The sequence below is a fragment of the Ranitomeya variabilis genome, chromosome 2 (genome assembly GCF_051348905.1).
Source record: "Ranitomeya variabilis isolate aRanVar5 chromosome 2, aRanVar5.hap1, whole genome shotgun sequence".
NCBI classification, from domain to species: Eukaryota; Metazoa; Chordata; class Amphibia; order Anura; family Dendrobatidae; genus Ranitomeya; species Ranitomeya variabilis.
Window position 1 is genome coordinate 792,796,877 of NC_135233.1, and position 24,107 is coordinate 792,820,983.

The 24,107-nt window shown below is 42.7% G+C and overlaps 1 protein-coding gene across 3 annotated transcripts in view; it reads right to left on the minus strand.

The window, feature by feature from the left end:
- The window catches only part of MEI4 (meiotic double-stranded break formation protein 4), a 342,427-nt gene that overhangs the window by 262,439 nt on the left and 55,881 nt on the right, over positions 1–24,107 (minus strand). For all 3 annotated transcript variants that reach the window (XM_077289852.1, XM_077289854.1, XM_077289853.1), the window contains exon 3: positions 7,355–7,914. In XM_077289852.1, coding sequence (XP_077145967.1) covers positions 7,355–7,914 — 560 coding nt within the window. The remainder of the gene's footprint in view (positions 1–7,354; positions 7,915–24,107) is intronic.

Consider the following 24,107-nt stretch of genomic DNA (forward strand, 5'->3'; position numbering starts at 1 on the left):
GCCACATGGTAGCGGCGCCCCTGACAGGAGGAGATGACACACAGGTATATACTATATACAGGAGGAGATGACACACAGGTACATACTATATACAGGAGGAGATGACATACAGGTATAAACTATATACAGGAGCAGATGGCACACAGGTACATATTATATAAAGGAGGAGATGACACACAGGTATATACTATATACAGGAGATGACACACAGGTACATACTATATACAGGAGGAGATGACATACAGGTATAAACTATATACAGGAGCAGATGACATACAGGTACATATTATATAAAGGAGGAGATGACATACAGGTATATACTATATACAGGCGAGATGACATATATGTATATGCTATATAAAGGAAGAGATGACACACAGGTATATACTAAATACAGGAGAGGACACACAGTTATATACTGTATACAAAAGGAGATGACACAGGTATATACTGTTTATAGGAGATGACACACAGGTATATACTATATATAGGAGGAGATGACTCACAGGTATATACTATATACAGGAGAAGATGACACACAAGTATCTATCTATATAAGGGTTTTTCTGTCTGCCTGTCTGTCTGTCCTGGAAATCCCGCGTCTCTGATTGGTAGAGGCGCCAGGACGGGCACAGCATGGCGACAATGATGTCATAATGGAAATCCCGCGTCTCTGATTGGACAATCAGCGACAGGCACAGTATCGACGTAGATGTCATAATGGTTGCCATGGTGACGATGATGTCATAAAGGTTGCCTCGACCAATCAGCGACGGGCACAGTCTACCGCGAATTCTGGAATCATCATTGTCCATATACTCCCACTCCCGTCTCCAAGACTTTACACGTGCGGCGCCGATTCTTTGGAATGCACTACCTAGGTTAATACAATTAATCCCCAATCCCCACAGTTTTAAGCGTGCCCTAAAAACTCATTTGTTCAGATTGGCCTACCGCCTCAACGCATTAACCTAATTATCCCTGTGTGGCCTATTAATAAAAAAACAACAACATAATCACGTTCCTCCATCATGTTCTCATACACTTTATGCAGTTAATAGCCTCTGTGTCTGTACTGTTACATACTTAGGCAGTTAACTGGTTCATGCAGCTTTACATGAACACCCGAGCCTTACACTATGGCTGGTCCAAATAACTAAAGCAATTGTTACCATCCACCTCTCGTGTCTCCCCTTTTCCTCATAGATTGTAAGCTTGCGAGCAGGGCCCTCATTCCTACTGGTATCTGTTTTGAACTGTGATTTCTGTTATGCTGTAATGTCTATTGTCTGTATAAGTCCCCTCTATAAGTTGTAAAGCGCTGCGGAATATGTTGGCGCTATATAAATAAAATTATTATTATTATTATTATTATTATTATATACTACGGGGACATGCATATTCTAGAATACCCAATGCGTTAGAATTGGGTCAGAATCTAGTCTATATATATAATTGTCTAAGGGTTTTTCTGTCTGTCTGTCTGTCCTGGAAATCCCGCGTCCAGCGACGGGCACAGCATGGCGACGATGATGTCATAAAGGTTGCCTCGACCAATCAGCGACGGCCACAGTCTGTCGCGAATTCGACTCGACCAATCAGCGACGGCACAGTATCGACGTAGATGTCATAATGGTTGCCATGGCGACTATGATGTCATAAAGGTTGCCTCGACCAATCAGCGACGGGCTCAGTCTGCCGCGAATTCTGGAATCATCATTGTCCATATACTACGGGGACATGTATATTCTAGAATACCCGATGCGTTAGAATCGGGCCACAATCTAGTATATATATAATCGTCTAAGGTCCACTTCCGTCTATTTGTCTGTCTGTCATGGAAATCCCGCATCGCTGATTGGTCGCGGCCAGCTGGGCGCGACCAATCAACGAAAGGCACAGTCCGGCCGCGAATTGGCCCCTCACTACTCCCCTCCAGTCAGTGCCCCCTCCATACTTCCCTCCAGTCAGCGCCCACAGAGTTTTAGCAGTCCGTTAAACGGACTGCTTTACACCGCGGCACAACGCAGTGTAACGCAGTCCGTTAACGCTGCCATTAACCCTGTAAGTGTGACCAACTTTTTACTATTGATGCTGCCTATGCAGCATCAATAGTAAAAACGTATAATATTAAAAATAATTTTTAAAAAAATCATTATATTCTCACCTTCCGGCGTCTGCTGCAGCCTTTCCCGCTCCTCGCGACGCTCCGGTCCCAAGAATGTATTGCGGCAATGACCCCAGATGACGTAGCGGTCTCGTGAGACTGCTACATCATCACGGGTTATTGCCGCAAGGCATTACTGGAAACGGAGCATCGTGAGGAGCATCGCTAAAGGCCTGGGCTGGATCCGGGGGCCGCCGGAAGGTGAGTATATAACTATTTTTTTTTTTTTTTTTTTAACAGGGATATGGTGCCCACATTGCTATATACTACATGGGCTGTATTATATACTATATGGGCTGTGTTATATACTGCGTGGGCTGTGTTAAATACTGCATGGGCGGTGTTATATACTACGTCGCTGTGCTATATACTACGTGGGATGTGCTATATACTACGTGGGCTGTGCTATATACTACGTGGCTGTGCTACATACTACGTGGCTGTGTTATATACTATGTGGGCTGTGTTATATACTGCGTGGGCTGTGCTATATACTACATGGGCTGTTATATACTGCATGGGCTGTGCTATATACTACGTGGGCTGTGCTATATACTACGTGGCTGTGCTACATACTACGTGGCTGTGTTATATACTATGTGGGCTGTGTTATATACTACATGGGCTGTTATATACTGCATGGGCTGTGCTATATACTACATGGCTGTGCTATATACTACGTGGCTGTGCTATATACTATGTGGCTGTGCTATATACTACATGGCTGTGCTATATACTACATGGCTGTGCTATATACTATGTGGGTTGTGTTATATGCTACGTGGGCTGTGAGACTCTTTCACCCAGGGCCCTCAAAAACCTGGAGCCGGCCCTGGCTTCACTGATTGGTCGCACCCGGCCGGCAGCAAACAATCAGCGACAGATGCAGTTCGGCCACGAATTGGAGCGGGATTTGAACCACGCTTCGCTAATCGGTCGCAACGGGCAGGCCGAATCCTGTGTATTCACTGCATTATTCTGAAATCTTCATAAATAAACTACATACATATTCTAGAATACCGGATGCGTTAGAATCGGGCCACCATCTAGTATACTATATACAGGAGGAGATGACACACAGGTATATACTATATACAAGAGGAGATGACACACAGGTATATACTATATACAGGAGGAGATGACACACAGGTACATACTATATACAGGAGGAGATGACATACAGGTATAAACTATATACAGGAGCAGATGACATACAGGTACATACTATATAAAGGAGGAGATGACATACAGGTGTATACTATATACAGGCGAGATAACATATGTATGTACTATATACAGGGGAGATGACATACAGGTATATACTATATACAGGAGCAGATGGCACACAGGTATATACTATATACAGGAGGAGATGACATATAGGTATATACTATACACAGGGGAGATGACATACAGGTATATACTATAAACAGGAGGAGATGACATACAGGTATGTAAACCGTGTTCCAAATTATTATGCAAATTGGATTTAAGTGTCATAAAGATTTAATTGTTTTGTTTTTCAGATAAACTCATGGATGGTTTTGTGTCTCAGGGCTCAATGAATCAGTGAAATCAATCTTAAACACATGTGATAATTAGTTTTCCAGGTGATTCTAATTAAAGGAAAACTACTTAAAATTGATGTTCCACATTATTAAGCAGGCCACAGTTTTCAAGTAACATAGGAAAGAAAAAGGATCTCTCTGCTGCCGAAAAGCATCAAATAGTCCAATGCCTTGGTCAAGGGATGAAAATATTAGATATTTCCAGAAAACTTAAGATCATAGTACCATTAAGAGATTTGAGCTGATTCTGAGCACAGACATGTTCATGCTATAAAGACAGGATGAGGAAGGTTTCTGCCTGGCAAGTTCACCAGATTAAGAGAGCAGCTGCTAAAAAGCCATTACAAACCAGCAAACAGATATTTGAAGCTGCTGGTGCCTCTGGAGACCCTCGAACCTCAAGGTGTAGGATCCTTCAAAGGCTTGGTGTGGTTCATAAACCTACTATTCGGCCACCCCTAAACAGTGTTCACAAGCAGAAACGGTTGCAGTGGGCTCAGACATACTTGAAGACTAATTACTTGTTACTTGAAGACTAATTACTAAGTCTTGTTTACTGATGAGTGTCGAGCAACCCTGGATGGTCCAGATGGATGGAGTAGTGGATAGTTGGTGGATGGCCACCATGTCCCAACAAGCCTGCGACATCAGCAAAGAGGTGGAGGAGTCATACTTTGGGCCGGAATCATGGGAAAACAGCTGGTAAGGCCCTGGTAGGATCCTGAAGTTGTGAGATCACCTGTGCAAAGTAAATTGAGTTTCTGACTGACAACTTTCTTCCATGGTATAAAAAGCAGAAACGTGCCTTTGGGAGCAAAATCATCTTCATGCATGACAATGCACCATCTCATGCTGCAAAGAATACCTCTGAGTCAGTGGCTGCTATGGGCATAAAAGGAGATAAACTCATGGTGTGGCCACCATCTTCCCCTGACCTCAACCCTATAGAGAACCTTTGGAGTATCATCAAGCAAAAGATCTGAGGGTGGAAGGCAGTTCACATCAAAACAGCAGCTCTGGGAGGCCATTCTGACTTCATGCAAAGAAATACAAGCAGAAACTCTCCAAAAACTCACAAGTTCAATGGATGCAAGAATTGTGAAGGTGATATCAAAGAAGGGTTCCTATGTTAACATGTAACTTGGCCTGTTAGGATATTTTGGAGTTAAAAAGCTTTTTTGTTCAGTGACTGTGACCTCCTAATGCTGCAAATTCCACAAATGAGCATTTTCATTTCTTTAAAACATATCAAATGTTTAGAAATTCTACTGTGCCCAATAATTTGGAACAGTGCATTTTGAGTTTTTATTCATTTTGGAGATTATACTGTTATCATTGGGAGGTTTCTTCAATAAAATTTGATGTATAATCTAACGGGTGATGACTTTTATTAGACTGACTGTCATTTGCACCGACCATTTAGAAAATCCGAGAAAAATGTCATTTGCATAATAATTTGCAACACGGTGTACTATATACAGGGGAGATGACATACAAGTACAGTATATACTGTATACAGGAGATGACATACAGGTATATACTATATACAGGAGATGACATACAGGTATATACTATATACAGGGGAGATGATACACAGGTATATACTGAGGGGAAAATGACAGGTGTGAGGTCAAAATGACAGGTGTTAAGGGAGAAAATGAGAGGAGTGAGGGGGAAAAGGAGAGGAGTGAGGGGAAATTGAGAGATATGAGGGGGAAAATGAGAGGAGTGAGGGAAAATTGAGAGATGTGAGGGGAAAATGAGAGGAGTGAGGGGAAAATTAGAGATGTGAGGGGGAAAATGAGAGATGTGAGGGGTAAAATGAGAGGTGTGATGGGAAATGAGAGAAGTGAGGTGCTATAATTAACCACAGTTAGTTACTATGACTGGGCAATGCGGGCTCTTCAGCTAGTATATATATAACTTTTGTAGATTGCTACATTAACTTGGAAAGTTTGGCTTCTACAACCGTGGTACATACTGTAGCTGGCTGCAGAAAAAGTTAATAGTGAAAATCAAATCAAATAAAAAAGAAAGCACTGATGCTAGGATCCAAAAATTTGCTATTATAAAAATAAAAATCTCAGTGCATATAAACTGATCAGTATATTTGCCTGTTTGTCACAAGTCTGTCAAGTTTGTCACAATAATTAGACAGTTTGCATTTTGATGGGACAAGAAATAGTTCAAGACATACTTTTCAATGGTTTTATGTACTTATGTGAGTAACTCTTGACAGACCATATGGATTGGCCTATGGCTGGCTCAATACTTGGCACAGACCTCCACTTAGACTCAGACGCCAAGTAAGGTGGAGGTGGGGCACTGCTCTGGGCTGGTATTATTAAATAGCTTGCTGGACTATTTTGGGTTGATAATGGACTTAAAATCAACTCCCAAACATACTGCCAGTTTTATAAGACACTTTTTAAGCAGTGGTACAGGAAAACATCAGCATCTTTTCAGAAAACCATGATTTTTTATGCAGGAAAGTGCTTCATCTTCAGGCATCAAAGTACTCCACTACTTAGTTAGCCAGTATAGGTCTTAAAGATGAAAGAATAATCATACGCCCCTTTCCCCCAAGAATTAAACCCTATTAAGGAGTTGTAGGCCTTTCTTAAACAGGAGATTTACAGAGAAGGAAAACAGTACACCTCTATGGACAGTGTCAGGGAGACTGTGGTTGGTGCTGCCGTAAAAGTTAATCATTAAATGGATAAAGAAGTTGAGTCCATGGTTGGAAGGCTTATGACTGTTATTGAAAGTATCCCCTCTCCCTCCGCTTCTTTCCTCCAGGGATCCTCACTGCGCAGGCGCTAGATTCCCAGCCCCGCAGCGTGAATACATCATAACACACTGCAGGGCGGGATCTGGGGCCTCCACTACACGCAGGCGTGATATCCTTACATCACCTTAGAACTGATTGCAGAGCGCAGGCGCCGGTGACGTTACGAGAAAGAGAGGAGGCGGCACCCGGAGGCCAGAGGGGGATGATGGACGGCTGCAAGGAGGTAGAGTCAGGGGGACAAAACATACGTCCCTGACTCAATAGAGGTATGGTGGGAAATTTATAAAACTCATTATTTCAGCATTCCTAGGGATAATAAAAATAAGGGCCACCTTCACAGAATGCAGCCTTAGTGCTGCTGAAGGTGTCTCTTTTACTTTAAAAGGCCCTGGGGGGTGACAGGTTCCCTTTAAATTTCAGAAATATATTTGTACATATGTTTTCCTCAGTAATTCTGGGGTATTCCACTGTTCCTTGTCCATCAAGTGTGCATGATCATATTGATATCACGCCAAGTGATTACCCAGTCGCGCATCATTCGGTGATATTAGTACTGTATGTCAGGAAAATCATAGTAGTGGGCCACAACTGTCTGCTATGTTCACATGGAAAGAACATAATTCTATATATCTGATAAACATTGTGCACAAGGGTCTAAGTGTGCAGGAAACATAACATAAAATCTAAGGTAAATACCTAAAAATGTCTTGCTTTTTTACAGATTTACCGGTAGGTATGTGATTTATAAATTCCGGAAAATCTCTATAATCAATGTGTGGCAATGTTTTCTCATCGAGCCATCCACACGATATTAACAGGTTCACTTACCCGGTTCATGCTGTCATTTGTTAAGATGCTCTGGATTAATTGTTTCTCAAAGTCTTCTAAACTTTTCATGCACATCTGAAGAGTATTATTGGGCAAGCGGCAGTTAGTAAGGAGGTTCGCTATAGTTTTAAAGGCTTCTGACTGAACTCTTAAAACAGATTGTTTGGGATATCTATAAAAGCTAAGCAAGCCATTCAATAGCCCAGACACTGAATCAGTTACCACCGTACAGTCATTTCCAAACTTTGTAAAATCTGTTACAAGGCTTTGTGCTGTTGTCAGTTTTCCAAGACCAAGAAGATGATTAAGAAACTGTATCTGGCTAGACAGCTGCTCCTCACCAGATGAAAAGCGCTTTGTAATTGGAAGAAGATTTAAAGGAGATGCAGATTGTGACAGAGTTCTGCACGTTTGGTCACAGTTGTTAGAACTGTGAGATGCTGTCAAGGCGTCCTCCCCATCTTCATTAGAAATATCACATCCTGAATCATCTTGTATTAGGTTCGTTGGTTTTGGATGCACTGTATGTTCCTGCAGATCAGGAGTCAAATCAATGCTTTCTGCAATTTGTAAAGGAAAACATAAACATATGAATTGCTTTTCAGAGAAAAACATGAGACATTGATAATTTATACGAAATAAAAATGATTTTAATGCGTCCAATGCCATATCTACTATATAATTGTCTAAGGGTCACTTCCGTCCTTCTGTCTGTCTGTCTGTCACGGATATTCATTGGTTGCGGCCTCTGTCTGTCATGTAATCCAAGTCGCTGATTGGTCGTGGCAAAACAGCCACGACCAATCAGTGACGGGCACAGTCCGGTGGAAAAATGGCCGCTCCTTCCTCCCCGCAGTCAGTGCCCGCTCCGTACTCCCCTCCAGTCAGCGCTCACACACGGTTAATGGCAGCGGTAACGGACCGCGTTATGCCGCGGTGTAATGCACTCCGTTACCGGTGCTATTAACCCTGTGTGACCAACTTTTTACTATTCATGCTGCCTATGCTGCATGAATAGTAAAACGATCTAATGTTAAAAATAATAATAAAAAAAAAAAATCGTTATATACTCCCCGTCCGTCGGCCCCCAGATCTACAACAGGCCTTTCCCGCTCGTGACGCTCCGGTAACCGGCCCATGCTGTGATCTCGTGAGATGATGACGTAGCGGTCTCGCGAGACCGCTACGTCATTATCTCGCGAGACCGCAATGCACTCTTGAGACCGGCACGCACGAGCAGCGTCGGTAACCGCTTCGCTTGGATCCGGGGGCTCCGGAAGGTGAGTATATAACTATTTTTTATTTTATTTCTTTTTTTTTTAACAGGGATATGATGCCCACATTGCTATATATTACGTGGGCTGGGCAATATACTACGTGGGCTGGGCAATATAATACGTGGGCTGGGCAATATAATACATGGGCTGTGCTATATACTACGTGGCTGGGCAATATACTACATGGGCTGTGCTATATACTACGTGGCTGGGCAATATACTACATGGGCTCTGCTATATACTACATGGCTGGGCAATATACTACATGGGCTCTGCTATATACTACGTGGCTGGGCAATATACTCCGTGGCTGAGCAATATACTACGTGACTGGGCAATATACTCCGTGGCTGAGCAATATACTACGTGACTGGGCAATATACTACGTGGCTGGGCAATATACTATGTGGCTGGGCAATATACTACGTGACTGTGCTATATACTATGTGGACATGCATATTCTAGAATACCCGATGCGTTCTAATCGGGCCACCATCTAGTTTACACATATCCTGTATTACAATAAAAATAATGTTTCTGTTTATCCCCTTCCGAACAGATCTTTTGTATTTACATTGCCACTTTCAAAGAGCCATAACTTTTTTATTTTACCATTGGCAAATAAATGCTTTGTTTTTTTGTGGGATGCTAAATTTGTAATGCAATGTAGATTTTCAATATTACAGCAGTAAATGTATTATACCACGCAGTACTGTAAGGGGAATATCAACTTTATATTGTTTTTGTTTTATTTTATTATTTCTAATAAAAACAGAAATCTTTTTTTTATTTTATTTTGGTTTATACACCAAATTTTGGGCTATGCTGCCAAAATTCTTAGAGTGATAACATTTGTATTTTTCTTTTTATGGAGCCATGTGAGGGTTTGTTTTTTCTGGAGCGAGTTCTATTGCAGTTCTATACTGATACAATTTTAAGGTACAGATCACTTTTAATTTTTCAATTTTGCTAGGGAGGCATGAAAAACAACAAAGCCATTCAGTAATTTACATTTTTTTACAGCATTCATTGTGCAGAATAAAAACAGTAATGGTATATTTTAATAGTTCAGATTGTCACGGAGACACTGATTAAAATTATGTATTAGCAGCACAGTGGCTCAGTGGGTAGCATTGCAGCGCTGGAGTCCTGGGTTCAAATCCCACCAAGGACAACATCTGCAAGGAGTTTGTGTGTTCTCCCGGTGTTTGCGTGGGTTTCCTCCGGGCACTCCGGTTTTCTCTCACATTCCAAAGACATACTGATAGGGAATTTAGATTGTGAGCCCCATAGGGGACAGCGATGATAATGTGTGCAAAATCTGTAAAGCGCTGCGGAATATGTTGGCGCTATATAAAGAGATTATTATTATTATTATTATTATTATTACTACTATTTATTTATGCAGAAAATGAGCAGTTTTTCTTTTCAATTTCATTTTTGTTTTTAATTTTGAACATTTTTTTAAAACTTTTTTATTCTTCTTTTAGTCCTACCAGAAAAAAATTAACATACAGCAGCATTGCAGTATATTGCCCTGAAACTGTCTTTTTAATATCAAAATCCATACTCCGGAAGGGTGAAATGCCCGGTGGGTCTGAGAGAGAGGAAGGAAAAAAAATAGCGTTTTTAGACACACTGGTCATTTGGAGAGGCAGGCAGTGGCACGTGCATGCAGGGTTCATTATATGACTCGCTGCGATGACGCACATCACAATGAATGCCGGCAGCAGTGGGACAGGGAGCTCTGCTCTGTGACAGGCAGGGTGGATAAAAATCAATGTTTTTTTAAAAAAATCAAAAAAATCGGATTTTTTTGATTTAAATCGGATTTTTTTGATTTAAATCGGATTTTTTTCAATAAACTGCTTTTTGAGGAAAATATTTTACCATCCAAAGGTTCTTCCATCATGAGATAAAGCTGAGTTGTTTAACTCAGTAGAATAAAGGCTGTATATGTGTAACATTCACAATGCCATGCTCTTCCAGAGGTTTCTGTAGGATGCTGACTATCCAACAAGTTTGGGCATGTCAACTGAATGGAAAAAGAAACTAAACCAAAAGTGAAACCAAGCTAGAAGTGTGGAATTAAAGGGCAGTATGAACAAAATGTGGAGGCTATTAATAGTTTATACAATTAAGACATGCTGCTTTTAAACACCTACCTATTGCCATATAGTAAAACAAAAAAGATTTTTACTTACTTTGGGGTCCCCCCCTCACCCTGGCGTTAGATCGTTGCCCCTAGTTTCGTCCGTGTAACTATGGGCGCACATGCGCACTGCTCTCACTTCTCATTTTAATCGTGATTTATATTAAAAAAAACCTTTTGATTTAAATCAGTGATTTAAATCATGATTAAAATCATGATTTAAATCGATCCGATTTAAATAGAAAAAAATCTTTTGATTTAAATCGTGATTTAAATCATGATTTAAATCGGCGTGATTTAAATCAATCCACCCTGGTGACAGGCCGCGTGCTGACGTCACATAGCAGTCACAATAAAGGGCCCTGTACTATCACAGGTCACACGCTGATGCCTGCAGCCTTTGATTAGCTGGCAGCCTTTCAATGTTACTGCTATGTGACATCAGCGTACGGCCTCTGATGGGTCAGTGGCCATTTTAATGACCGCGACAAATTTAAAGCAGCAAGAGAACAACGGGAAAGCACAGGAAGGTGACAAGAATCTTTTTCCCCCTCTGTGATTGGGCAATGAGTAGTGAGCATAGGGGCTGACATTGGGGCTCAGGATGGGGCCAACATAGCGGCCCAGGACAGGATGACATAGGGCATGAGGACATGAAATAAAAGAGCCCAGTATGGGGACATCATTAAACTGAACATAAGGGCTCAAGATGGAGGCAACATAGGGGCCCAGGACAGTGTGGCAGAGGGGCCCAGGATACGGACATTAACCCCTTAACGACTAGGGGTATTTCAGCTTTTGAATTTATGTTTTTTGCTCCCCTTCTTCCCAGAGCCATAACTTTTTATTTTTTGGTCAATATGGCCATGTGAGGGCTTGTTTTTTGCAGAAGAGGTTGTACTTTTGAACAACACCATTGGTTTTAACACATCGTGTACTGGAAAAAAGTAAAAAATTCCAAGTGTAGGGAAATTGCAAAAAACAGTGCAATTCCATAGATGTTTTTTGTTTTCCACCATGTTCACTAAATGCTAAAACCGTCCTGTCATTGTGATTCTCCAGGTCACTACGAGTTCACAGACACCAAACATGTATTGGTTCCTTTTTATTTAATTCTTTTTTTATATTAATAGGTCGGGTGATTCTGAACACGGCGATAACAAATATACCGTATGTATATTTGATTTTTGTATTCTTTTATTTTGAATAGAGTGAAGGGGGGGGATGAATTGAACTTATATATATATATATATATATATATATATATATATATATATATATATATATTTTATTTTTTTTTTAACACTTTTTTTTCTTTTTGCAAGCTTCAATAGTTTCCATGGGAGACTATAAGCTGCAGTACTCAGATCGCCTCTGCTACACACAGGCGATGATCAGATCGTCTGTGTGTAGAAACGCTCACTTGCTATGAACGCCGACCATGGGGCGATGCTCATAGAAATCTGGCAATGACAACCATAGAGGTCTGCTGCAAACCTCTGCTTGTCATGCTGACCCATCAGTGACCCACGATCATGTGATGGGGTCACCGATGGGCAGGATTTATAATGCGATTCTGGTAAGCGCGAGTTAAATTCGGCTGTTAGAGATTGACAGTGGCATTTAAGTAGTTAACAGCCGCAGGTGGATCACAATTCCATCCACGGCTGTTGCGGGCACATGTCAGCTGCATAGATCAACTGTCATGTGCCCGGAAAGGTGCGGGCTCAGCGCCAAAGCTCGCACCAAACAGAGGGAGTCCGATGTGGGCGTAGTACTATGCCCAACGTCGGAAAGGGGTTAAATAAATTGGCCCAGGATGGGGACATTATTAACTAAAGGGACACAAGATGGGGACATTATTACTGTAAGGGGCCCAGAATGAGGATATTAAATAAAGGTGCCCAGGATGGGGACATCATTAAATGAAGGGGCCCAGGATGGAGACATTATTAAACAAAGGGGCTCAGGATGGGGCCATTATTACTGGAAGGGGCCCAGGATGGGGACAATCTTAAATATAGGGGCCCAAGATGGGGATATGTGGTCTGGTCATGTTTTGATGATATTTCTTCCCTATATGTGGTATTATTCGGTAACTATTTGGTGGTAACATGTGATCTGCTCATGGTGTGACTATATTTCCCCCTATATGTGGTATTATTCGGTTACTATGTGGTGGTAATATGTGATCTGCTCATGGTGTGACTGTATTTCCCCCTATATGTGGTGTTATTCGGTCACTATGTGGTGGTAATATGTAATCTGGTAATGATGTACTGCTATTTTACCCTACATATGGTATTATTCAATCACTATGTGGTGGTAATATGTGGTCTGGTCAAGGTGTGACAGTATTTCTCCCCTGTATGTGGTATTATTCGGTCACTATGTGGTGGTAATATGTGGTGTGGTCATGGTGTTCATGGTGTGGGGGTATGTCTCCTCATATGTGGTATTATTCAGTCCCTATGTGGTGGTAATATATGCTCTGTTCATGGTGTTACGGTATTTGTCCCTTGTATGTGGTATTATTTGGTCACTACTTGTTGTTAATGTTTGGTCTGGTCAAGGTGTGGCAGTATTTCCCCTTGTATGTGGTATTATTCAGTCACCATGTGGTGGTAATATGTGGTGTGGTGGTATTTCTCCCTTATATGTAATATTATTTGGTGGCAATATGTGCTCTCGTCATGGTGTGACGGTATTTATCCCTTGTATGTGGCATTACTCAGGCACTATGTGGTGATAATATGTGCTCTAGTCATGATGCAACGATATTTATCCATTGTATGTGGTATTATTCGGTCACATTGTGGTGGTACTTTGCAATCTGGTCATGGTGTGACCATATTTGTCCCTTGTATGTGGTATGTCGGTCACTATTTGGTGGTAATATGTGCTCTAGTCATGATGCGATGGTATTTATCCATTGTATGTGGCATTACTCAGTCACAATGTCGTGATAATATGTGATCTGGTCATGGTGTGACCATATTTGTCCCTTGTATGTGGCATTAGTCGGTCACTATGAGGTTATAATATGTGCTCTAGTCATGATGCAATGATATTTATCCATTGTATGTGGTATTATTCGATTACAATGTGGTGGTAATATGTGATCTGGTCATGATGTGAACGTATTTGTCCCTTGTATGTGGTATTAGTTGGTCACTATTTGGTGGTAATACGTGATCTGTTCATGGTGTGACGGTATTTGTTCCTTGTATTTGGTATTATTTGGTCACTTTGTGGTGGTAATATGTGGTCTGTTCATGGTGCGGTGGTATTTATCCCCTGTATGTGGTATTATTTGGACACTGTGTGGTTATAATATATAGTCTCATCACAAGTGTAGCAGTATTTGTCCTTTGAATGTGATATTATTGATCTTGGCATAGGGGATTGTGTTATATATGGAGGTCACTTGTACTCTCTAATGTAATAAGGGGAAGATGCTTAATTTCCAATAGAGATTAAATTCTTGGATAGTTAACCCCTCCCTGTCCTGTATCTATTACACATTAGCAAATATGCACTTACAGGGGTTCTACAGTGAAAATGAGTTATCACTTATCCTAAGGCCACATTTACATGTTCAGTATTTGGTAAGGATTTAACATCAGTATTTGCAAGCCAAAGCAAAACCAGGAATGGGTAATAAATGCATAAGTGGTGCACATGTTTCTATTACACTTCCATTAGTTCTAATTGTTCCACTCTTGGTTTTGGCTTACAAATACTGATGTAAAATCCTGACCAAATACTGAAAGTGTGAACGTGGCCAAAGGATCAGTGATAAGTTTTTGATTGGTGGGGGCTTGACTGCTGGGAACTGCATCGATCTGCAGAATGTGCAACCTTTATCCCTAATAGTATGGAGCAACATGTACGATTTGACCAGTGATCCATTTATTCCCTAAGTGGCTGTACTTGGCTTTTTCTTGAAGTCTCCCAAAGAAGATGAATGTAGATGCGGTCAGACATCTGCTGCTCCATTTTAAAATGGGGATAAACATGCACTGTTAGGGATAAAAGTTCCCCATTCTTCCGATTGGGGTGGTTTCCAATGGTTGGATTGCACTGATCAATAAGTTATCACCTATCCAGTGGATCGGTGATAACTTGTTTTCATCAAAGAACCCATAAATGCAAACTACCATAATGATATATCCTAGTTATGGTGGCACACAGTAGATGTGCAGGAGCAACCTGTTTTTTACAGTCAACGCTCTACTATAACAGGGATAACAGCTTACAGATATTTGCATATAGCTGTAGAGTGGGCCCCTAGAGTCAGTTCTCCCTGTCCAACCCTGCCCATACCTATTAAGCATTTATATCAAATCCTGTGAAAATGCTATATATGTCGTAGGGGAGTACCATTGTAATAAGCACTAAAAAGTCAGCACAAAATTAGCTATTACAAAGTTTTCTCTTTTCCTAGGAACTACAGCACTTTCTATATAAAATGTAACCTCTTCATAAGACCACAAATAGTAAATAGTTGTTGGGATGGCTTCAATTCAGACATTCAGGAACTCATTTTTATCCCTAGATCTTCCCCAGCGCATTATTAAATTACACTCTGGGAATACTCTTATGTGGCCTGTGAGATCTCCATGTCAGATAGAAAAGACGATACTGTTTGGTTACAAGTGGAGTGAGCAGTTTTTATATCTCAGATATATGTCCTTGTTTCATAGAATAACATAACATAATATTGTGGAAGATCGATTCCCATGGTACCTAACCTACATTCCCTACTTTTACTCACCTGACAAATATCTCCAACAGTGCAAATCCCCAAAACAATATTGCCTTAAAAAGAGCCTGTCACAATAAAAATACAGTACAAAAAAACCTGGCACTCAACTTTTTATAAAGGTGTTTTTTTATTCCAAGCGGAAGTGCAGTAACAGCAAAACGTTTCGGTCATAAACACATGACCTTCATCAGTTACGTATGGTGGTTGATGGTGAGGTAAGTGTTTGCTCTGTTTAACAAACTGTAATGCTTATTGCCCTTTAAATGAAGGCACTGATTAGAATACTCAAGTATGGGCGCAGTGCTGCTGTATTGCTGCAGATGCGGAGTCCACCGCGTAACATCTGGCTACTGTGTTTTTGACGATGCATAAATAAGCAGCATCAATACCCTTAAAATTACATTATACAGAGGTCCTAAGTGACTATAGTCTTTGAGGTCTACTTTACCTACAAAAAAAAATGAACTGATATAGCATCAAGTATACAGAATAGTTACTGAATTATTGACTACTACAGGAACTGTGAGGTAGTCACATTCTCTGTGCTCGTGTTTCATGAGTAATTCCGCTTCTACTTATTTTTAGCTTGTGCATTATTTGTCTTCTCTTCGTAATTTTTTAGGTAAGTTCAAGTAAACAGTGATCATAACTAGTGTTGAGCGATACCTTCCGATACTTGAAAGTATCGGTATCGGATAGTATCGGCCGATACCCGAAAAATATCGAATATCGCCGATACCGATACCCGATACCAATACAAGTCAATGGGACACAAGTATCGGAAGCTATCCTGGATGGTTCCCAGGGTCTGAAGGAGAGGAAACTCTCCTTCAGGCCCTGGGATCCATATTCATGTAAAAAATAAAGAATTAAAATAAAAAATATGGATATACTCACCCCTCCGGAGGCCCCTGGACCTTACCGATGTAACCGGCAGCCTCCGTTCCTAAGAATGAGGAGTTTAGGACCTTCGATGACTTCGCGGCTTGTGATTGGTCGCGTGACCGCTCATGTGACTGCTCACGCGACCAATCACAAGCCGCGACGTCATCGCAGGTCCTAAACTCCTCATTCTTAGGAACGGAGGCTGCCGGTTACATCGGTAAGGTCCAGGGGCCTCCGGAGAGGTGAGTATATCCATATTTTTTATTTTAATTCTTTATTTTTTACATGAATATGGATCCCAGGGCCTGAAGGAGAGTCTCCTCTCCTCCAGACCCTGGGAACCATATACTGGGAATTTCCGATTCCGATTTCCGATATCACAAAAATATCGGAACTCGGTATCGGAATTCCGATACCGCAAGTATCGGAATTCCGATACCGCAAGTATCGGCCGATACCCGATACTTGCGGTATCGGAATGCTCAACACTAATCATAACACATCTTAAAACTCACAAATACAATGCATGCTAATATGAGAGCTTATGGGCTCAAAAAAAGGGCAGACTACAAATGAAAGAAAAGACTTTAGAGACCACTACATTCACCTACACACAAATGGAAAAAAATATAAAAATGTTCAAAGCTTTTACAATACAAATAAAACATGAACATAATAGCTTTTTGAGAGAGAGAGAGAGAGAGAGAGAGAGAGAGAGAGAGAGACTTTTTCCCAGACTTAAAAATCCTTCCGGGTATGCTCAGAGGCAAAAAATGTGATACGTCGCTGGATTCCTGTGTGTGACGGTCAGCGACGGATCCTGCGTCCATAGGCTTCCATTGTAGCCGACGACGGGCAGCGCACGATGCGTCGCTGGCTGATTTTCCGACGTGCATAAAAAACATTCCTATGAACGTTTTCTCTACACGACGGACCAATATTTTACGACGGATCCAGTGCACGACGGATGAAACGGATGGCCATCCGTCACAATCCGTCGTTAATACAAGTCTATGGGAAAATGCAGGATCCTGCATTCACAAAAAACGACGGATTGTGACGGATTGAAAAAAACTCAAGGATGAAAGTAGCCTAACATTTGAATAGAGAATAAACTTTATTGTCTAAATACATTGACTTTTCATATATATGTACCAGATATTTCCAGCCAGCTAACGCTCGGCACGCTCATTGCTATCTAATTAACGCTGCTGGTGATTAAACTAAAGTAAATAATGACAACATTCAATAGCGCTTACGCAGGTGGTAAATTAACTTAACCCCTTAGTGACAGAGCCAATTTGGTACTTAATGACCGAGCCAATTTTTACAATTCTGACCAGTGTCACTTTATGAGGTTATAACTCTGGAACGCTTTATCGGATCCCGCTGATTCTGAGATTGTTTTTTCGTGACATGTTGTACTTCAAGTTAGTGGTAACATTTCTTCGATATTACTTGCGATTATTTATGAAAAAAATGGAAATATGGCGAAAATTTTTAAAATTTTGCAATTTTCAAACTTTGTATTTTTATGCCCTTAAATCAGAGAGATATGTCACAAAAAATAGTTAATAAATAACATTTCTCACATGTCTACTTTACATCAGCACAATTTTGGAAACAATTTTTTTTTTTATTAGGGAGTTATAAGGGTTAAAAGTTGACCAGCAATTTCTCATTTTTACAACACCATGTTTTTTTTAGGGACCACATCACCTTTGAAGTGATTTTGAGGGGTCTATATGATAGAAAATAACCAAGTGTGACACCATTCTAAAAACTGCACCCCTCAAGCTGCTCAAAACCACATTCAGAAGTTTATTAACCCTTTACGTACTTCACAGGAACTAAAACAATGTGGAAGAAAAAAATTAACATTTTACTTTTTTTTGCAAACATTTTACTTCAGAACCATTTTTTTTAATTTTCACAAGTGTAAAAACAGAAATTTAACCACAAATTTTGTTGTGCAATTTTTCCTGAGTACGCCGATACCCCATATGTGGAGGTAAACCACTGTTTGGGCGCACCGCAGAGCTTGGAAGTGAAGGAGCACCGTTTGACTGTTTCAATGCAGAATTGGCTGGAATTGAGATCGGACGCCATGTCGCGTTTGGAGAGCCCCTAATGTGCCTAAACAGTGGAAACCCCCCACAAGTGACACCATTTTGGAAACTAGACCCCCCAAGGAACTTATCTAGATGTGTGGTGAGCACTTTGAACCCCCAAGTGCTTCACAGAAGTTTATAACGTAGAGCCGTGAAAATAAAAAATCGCATTTGTTTTCACAAAAATGATTTTTTCGCCCACAAATTCTTATTTTCACAAGGGTAACAGGAGAAATTAGACCACAAAAGTTGTTGTGCAATTTCTCCTGAGTACGTCGATACCCCATATATGGGGGTAAACCACTGTTTGGGCGCACCGCAGAGCTTGGAAGAGAAGGAGTGTCGTTTTACTTTTTCAATGTAGAATTGGCTGGAATTGAGATCGGACGCCATGTCACGTTTGGAGAGCCGCTGATGTGCCTAAACAGTAGAGACCCCCCACATATGACACCATTTTGGAAACTAGACCCCTTAAGGAACTTATCTAGATGTGTGGTGAGCACTTTAAACCCCCAGGTGCTTCACAGAAGTTTATAACGTAGAGCCGTGAAAATAAAAAAATCGCATTTTTTCTACAAAAATGATCTTTTTGCCTCCAAATTTTTATTTTACCAAGGGTAACAGGAGAAAATGGACCCCAGAAGCTGTTGTACAATTTGTCTTGAGTACGCCGACACCCCATATGTGGGGGTAAACCACTGTTTGGGCGCATGGCTGAGCTCGGAAGCAAAGGAGCGCCATTTGACTTTTCAATGCAAAATTGACTGGAATTGAGATCGGACGCCATGTCGCGTTTGGAGAGCCCCTGATGTGCCTAAACAGCAGAAACCCCCCAAAAGTGACCCCATTTTGGAAACTAGACCCCCCATGGAACTTATCTAGATGTGTAGTGAGAACTTTGAATGCCCAAGTGCATCACAGAAGTTTATAATGCAGAGTCGTGAAAATAAAAAATATATATTTTTTAACAATAAAGATTTTTTAGCCCCCAAGTTTTTATTTTCACAAGGGTAACAAGAGAAATTGGACCCCAAAAGTTGTTGTCCAATTTGTCCTGAGTATGCTGGTACCCCATATGTGGGGGTAAACCACTGTTTGGGCGCATGGCAGAGCTCGGAAGGGAAGGAGTGCCATTTTGGAATGCAGACTTTGATAGAATTGTCTGCGGGCGTTATGTTGCCTTTGCAGACCCCTAATGTACCTAAACAGTAGAAACCCCCAACAAGTGACCCCATTTTGGAAAATAGACCCCCCAAGGAACTTATCTAGATATGTGGTGAGAACTTTGAATGCCCAAGTGCTTCACAGAAGTTTATAATGCAGAGTAGTGAAAATAAAAAATATTTTTTTTCCCACAAAAAAGATTTTTTTAGCCCCCAAATTTTTATTTTCACAAGGGTAACAAGAGAAATTGGACCCCAAAAGTTGTTGTCCAATTTGTCCTGAGTATGCTGGTACCCCATATGTGGGGGTAAACCACTGTTTGGGCGCACGGCAGAGCTCGGAAGGGAAGGAGCGCCATTTTGCAATGCAGACTTTGATAGAATTGTCTGCGGGCGTTATGTTGCGTTTGCAGACCCCTAATGTACCTAAACAGTAGAAACCCCCACAAGTGACCAAATTTTGGAAACTAGACCCCCTAAGGAACTTATCTAGATATGTGGTGAGAACTTTGAAAGCTCAAGTGCTTCACAGAAATTTATAATGCAGAGTAGTGAAAATAAAAAAATATATTTTTTTCCAACAAAAAAGATTTTTAGCCCCCAAGTTTTTATTTTCACAAGGGTAACAGGAGAAATTGGACCCCAAAAGTTGTTGTCCAATTTATCCCGAGTACGCTGATGCCCCATATGTGGGGGTAAACCACTGTTTGGGCGCACGGCAGAGCTCAGAAGGGAGGGAGTACCATTTGACTTTTTTAGCGCAAAATTGGCTGTCGTGTTTGGAGACCCCCTGATGTACCTAAACAGTGGAAACCCCCCAATTCTAACTCCAACCCTAACCCCAACACAGCCCTAACCCTAATCTCAACCCGATCCATAATCCTAATCACAACCCTAACGATAATCACAACCCTAACCCCAAAACAGCCCTAATCTCAACCCTAACCATAACCCTAATCAAAACCCTAAATCCAACACACCCCTAACCCTAATCCCAACCCTAACCCTAATCCCAACCCTAATCCCAAACGTAACACTAATCCCAACCCTAATCCAAACCCTAACCCTAATCCCAACTCTAACCCTAACTTTAGCCCCAACCCTAACTTTAGCCCCAACCCTAACCATAACTTTAGCCCCCGTCGTCACAAAAAAAGTTCAATGTAACCTTTTTTTTGTACGTCGCGTCCGCTATTTCCGCGGATGCGTGGCCGTAACTCTGCCCCCTCCTCCCCAGGACATAGACTGGGCAGCGGATGCGTTGAAAAACTGCATCCGCTGCCCACGTTGTGCACAATTTTCACAACGTGCGTCGGTACATCGGGCCGACGCATTGCGACCGCCCCGTACCGACGCAAGTGTGAAAGAAGCCTTAGGCTACTTTCAGACATAGCGCATTTTTGAGCGCTATTTTGTGGGCGCTTTTCAAAAATGCGCAATGTCATTTTCGTCTGCCGGCAAAGTGAATGAGGAATTCACTTTGCCGTTCAGACACACCGCAAAAAAACGCGGCGCTTTTGTCTGCAAACACGCCGGCGTAAAAAGAATTGACATGTCAATTCTTTACGCAGCGGCGTGTCTGCGTATCCCCCTAGGGCCCCATATTACCTTCCACACACAGCGCCTTTGTCCTGGGTGTCGGCGTCTTTGTACGGAGGGGTTGACACCCAGGACCGGACGTGACGTCGGACAGGAAGAGGGAAGCCCCCGCCCCCCAGTGAAGCAGCATGGAGTCCTTCTGTGTGTGTGTGTGTGTGCGCGTGTGTGTGCGTGTGTGTGTGCGTGTGTGTGTCCCCATGCGACGCTAGTGCCACCATTGTGCTAAGTCGCCGTATGGGACTACTACTCCCATCCGGTATTAGGATGGGAGAGTTGTCCCTGTGTCCGGCGACTTAGCACAATTGTAAAGTTACACAAAACACCTACACACAATACACATACATGACACACAGTACATACAACATATAACACAGAGTATATACTCACCAACAGCACACTTGTAGGCGAAGCCCTCGATCCTCCAGGAAAAAATCCAAAAATAATAAACCAAATTCATACTCCCTGTCCGCAGAATCCATAAAACGAGTGTCCCACGCCGATCGGCTGCTCTCCGGCGATACACTGCCAGGAGCGAAGCTCCTAGCAGTGTATCGCGTACTGTTCCGGAGTTCAATGACTCCGGCGTCTCGGTTAACAGCAGTACAGCTGCGTTGAACTTTCCCACGCAGCACTGCCGTTAAGCGAGAGTGCCGGGGTCAATGACCGCCGGTAAACTCGCTCGCGCATGCGCAGTGACACACCGACAGGAACTATGGCTCCTGTCAGTGTGTTGCTGCAGCCGTGGAGAGCAGACATATCTCTGGATGTGTCTGTTCTCCATGGAAAATCTTGATACGTGGCACTTAAATATGTGGCAATTAAATACGTGACACGTGGCACTTATACGTGATACGTGTCACTTAAATACGTGGCACTGAAATACGTGATACGTGGCACTTTGATACGTGGCACGTGTCACTTAAATACGTGGCACGTGGCACTGAAAGATGTGGCACGTGGCACTTTGATACGTGGCACGTGGCACTTTGATACGTGGCACGTGGCACTGAAATATGTGGCACGTGGCACTTTGATACGTGGCACGTGGCACTTTGATACGTGGCACGTGGCACTTTGATACGTGGCACGTGGCACTTTGATACGTGGCACGTGGCACTTTGATACGTGGCACTGAAATATGTGGCACGTGGCACTTTGATACGTGGCACGTGTCACTTAAATACGTGGCACTGAAATATGTGGCACGTGGCACTTTGATACGTGGCACGTGTCACTTAAATACGTGGCACGTGGCACTGAAATATGTGGGACACGTCGCACAAAAAAGTTACATGTAGTTTTTTTTGTGTCGACGGTCCGCCGAAGCACGACGCATCCGTCGCACGACGGATGCGACATGTGGCAATCCGTCGCAATGCGTCGCTAATGCAAGCCAATGGAGAAAAAACGCATCCTGCAAGCACTTTTGCAGGATGCGTTTTTTCTCCAACGACGCATTGCGACGGAAGCCAAAAAACGCTAGTGTGAAAGTAGCCTAACCCTAACCCTAGCCCTAACCCTAACCCTAAATTTAGCCCCAACCCTAACCCTAACTCTAACCCTAACCCTAACCCTAACTCTAACCCTAACCCTAACCCTAATTTTAGCCCCAACTTGTCTTCTCCTGCCGGCCGGCAGATGGCAGCAGATGGCGGGCGCACTGCGCATGCGCCCGCCATGATGAAAAAGCCGGCTGGCAGGAGAAGACAGAAGAGGACCCAGGGACCCCGGGTGAGTATGATAGGGTCCCCGAATCCCCCTATTTCTCTGTCCTCTGATGTGCGATCACATCAGAGGACAGAGAAATAACTGATCGCTTTTTTTTTTTTTTTTTTTTTGCGGTCGCCGGTAAACTGTTAATTACCGGCGATCGCAAAGCAGGGGTCGGTGCAAATCGACCCCGATCATGTTCTTTGGGGTCTCGGCTACCCCCGGCAGCCGAGACCCCAAAGAACATCCGGGTGCCGGGCGGCGGGCGCACTGCGCGTGCGCCCGCCATTTTTTCCCGGAAAAAAGATGGCGGCGCCCATGGGGAGACACGAGGAGCACCGGGGGAGGTAGGTAAGTATTGGGGGGCTATTGGGGGCCATCGGGGACCACATTTCTCTGTCCTCCGATGTGCGATCACATCGGAGGACAGAGAAATTAAACGGCAAATCGCGTTTTTTTTTTTTTTGTTGCGACCGCCGGTAAACGGTTAATTACCGGCGATCGCAACTCGGGGGTCGGTAAAAAACCCCCGAATCATGTTCTCTGGGGTCTCGGCTACCCTCGGCAACCGAGACCCCAGAGAAAATCCGACTCTGGGGGGCGCTATTCACTTTTTCCACAGCGCCGTTAATTAACGGCGCTGTGGTTTAAGTACCCTTAGCGGCCGCCGTTAAAAGGCGTATCGGCGTTCGTTAAGGGGTTAAAATGAAGTTAATAACAATAGTGTGACGATGTGTTGGGGGTGGGATTATGTGTGGTGATGTGGTGGGTGGGCGGGATTATGTGTGGTAATGTGATGGGGGGCGGGATTATGTGTGGTAATGTGGTGGGGGGCGGGATTGTGTGTGGTAATGGGGTGGGGGGCGGGATTATGTGTGGTAATGGGGTGGGGGGGCGGGATTATGTGTGGTAATGGGGTGGGGGGGTGGGAGTATGTGTGGTAATGGGGTGGGGGGGTGGGATTATGTGTGGTAATGGGGTGGGGGGGCGGGATTATGTGTGGTAATGGGGTGGGGGGGCGGGATTATGTGTGGTAATGGGGTGGGGGGTGGGATTGTGTGGTAATGAGGTGGGGGGCAGGATTGCGT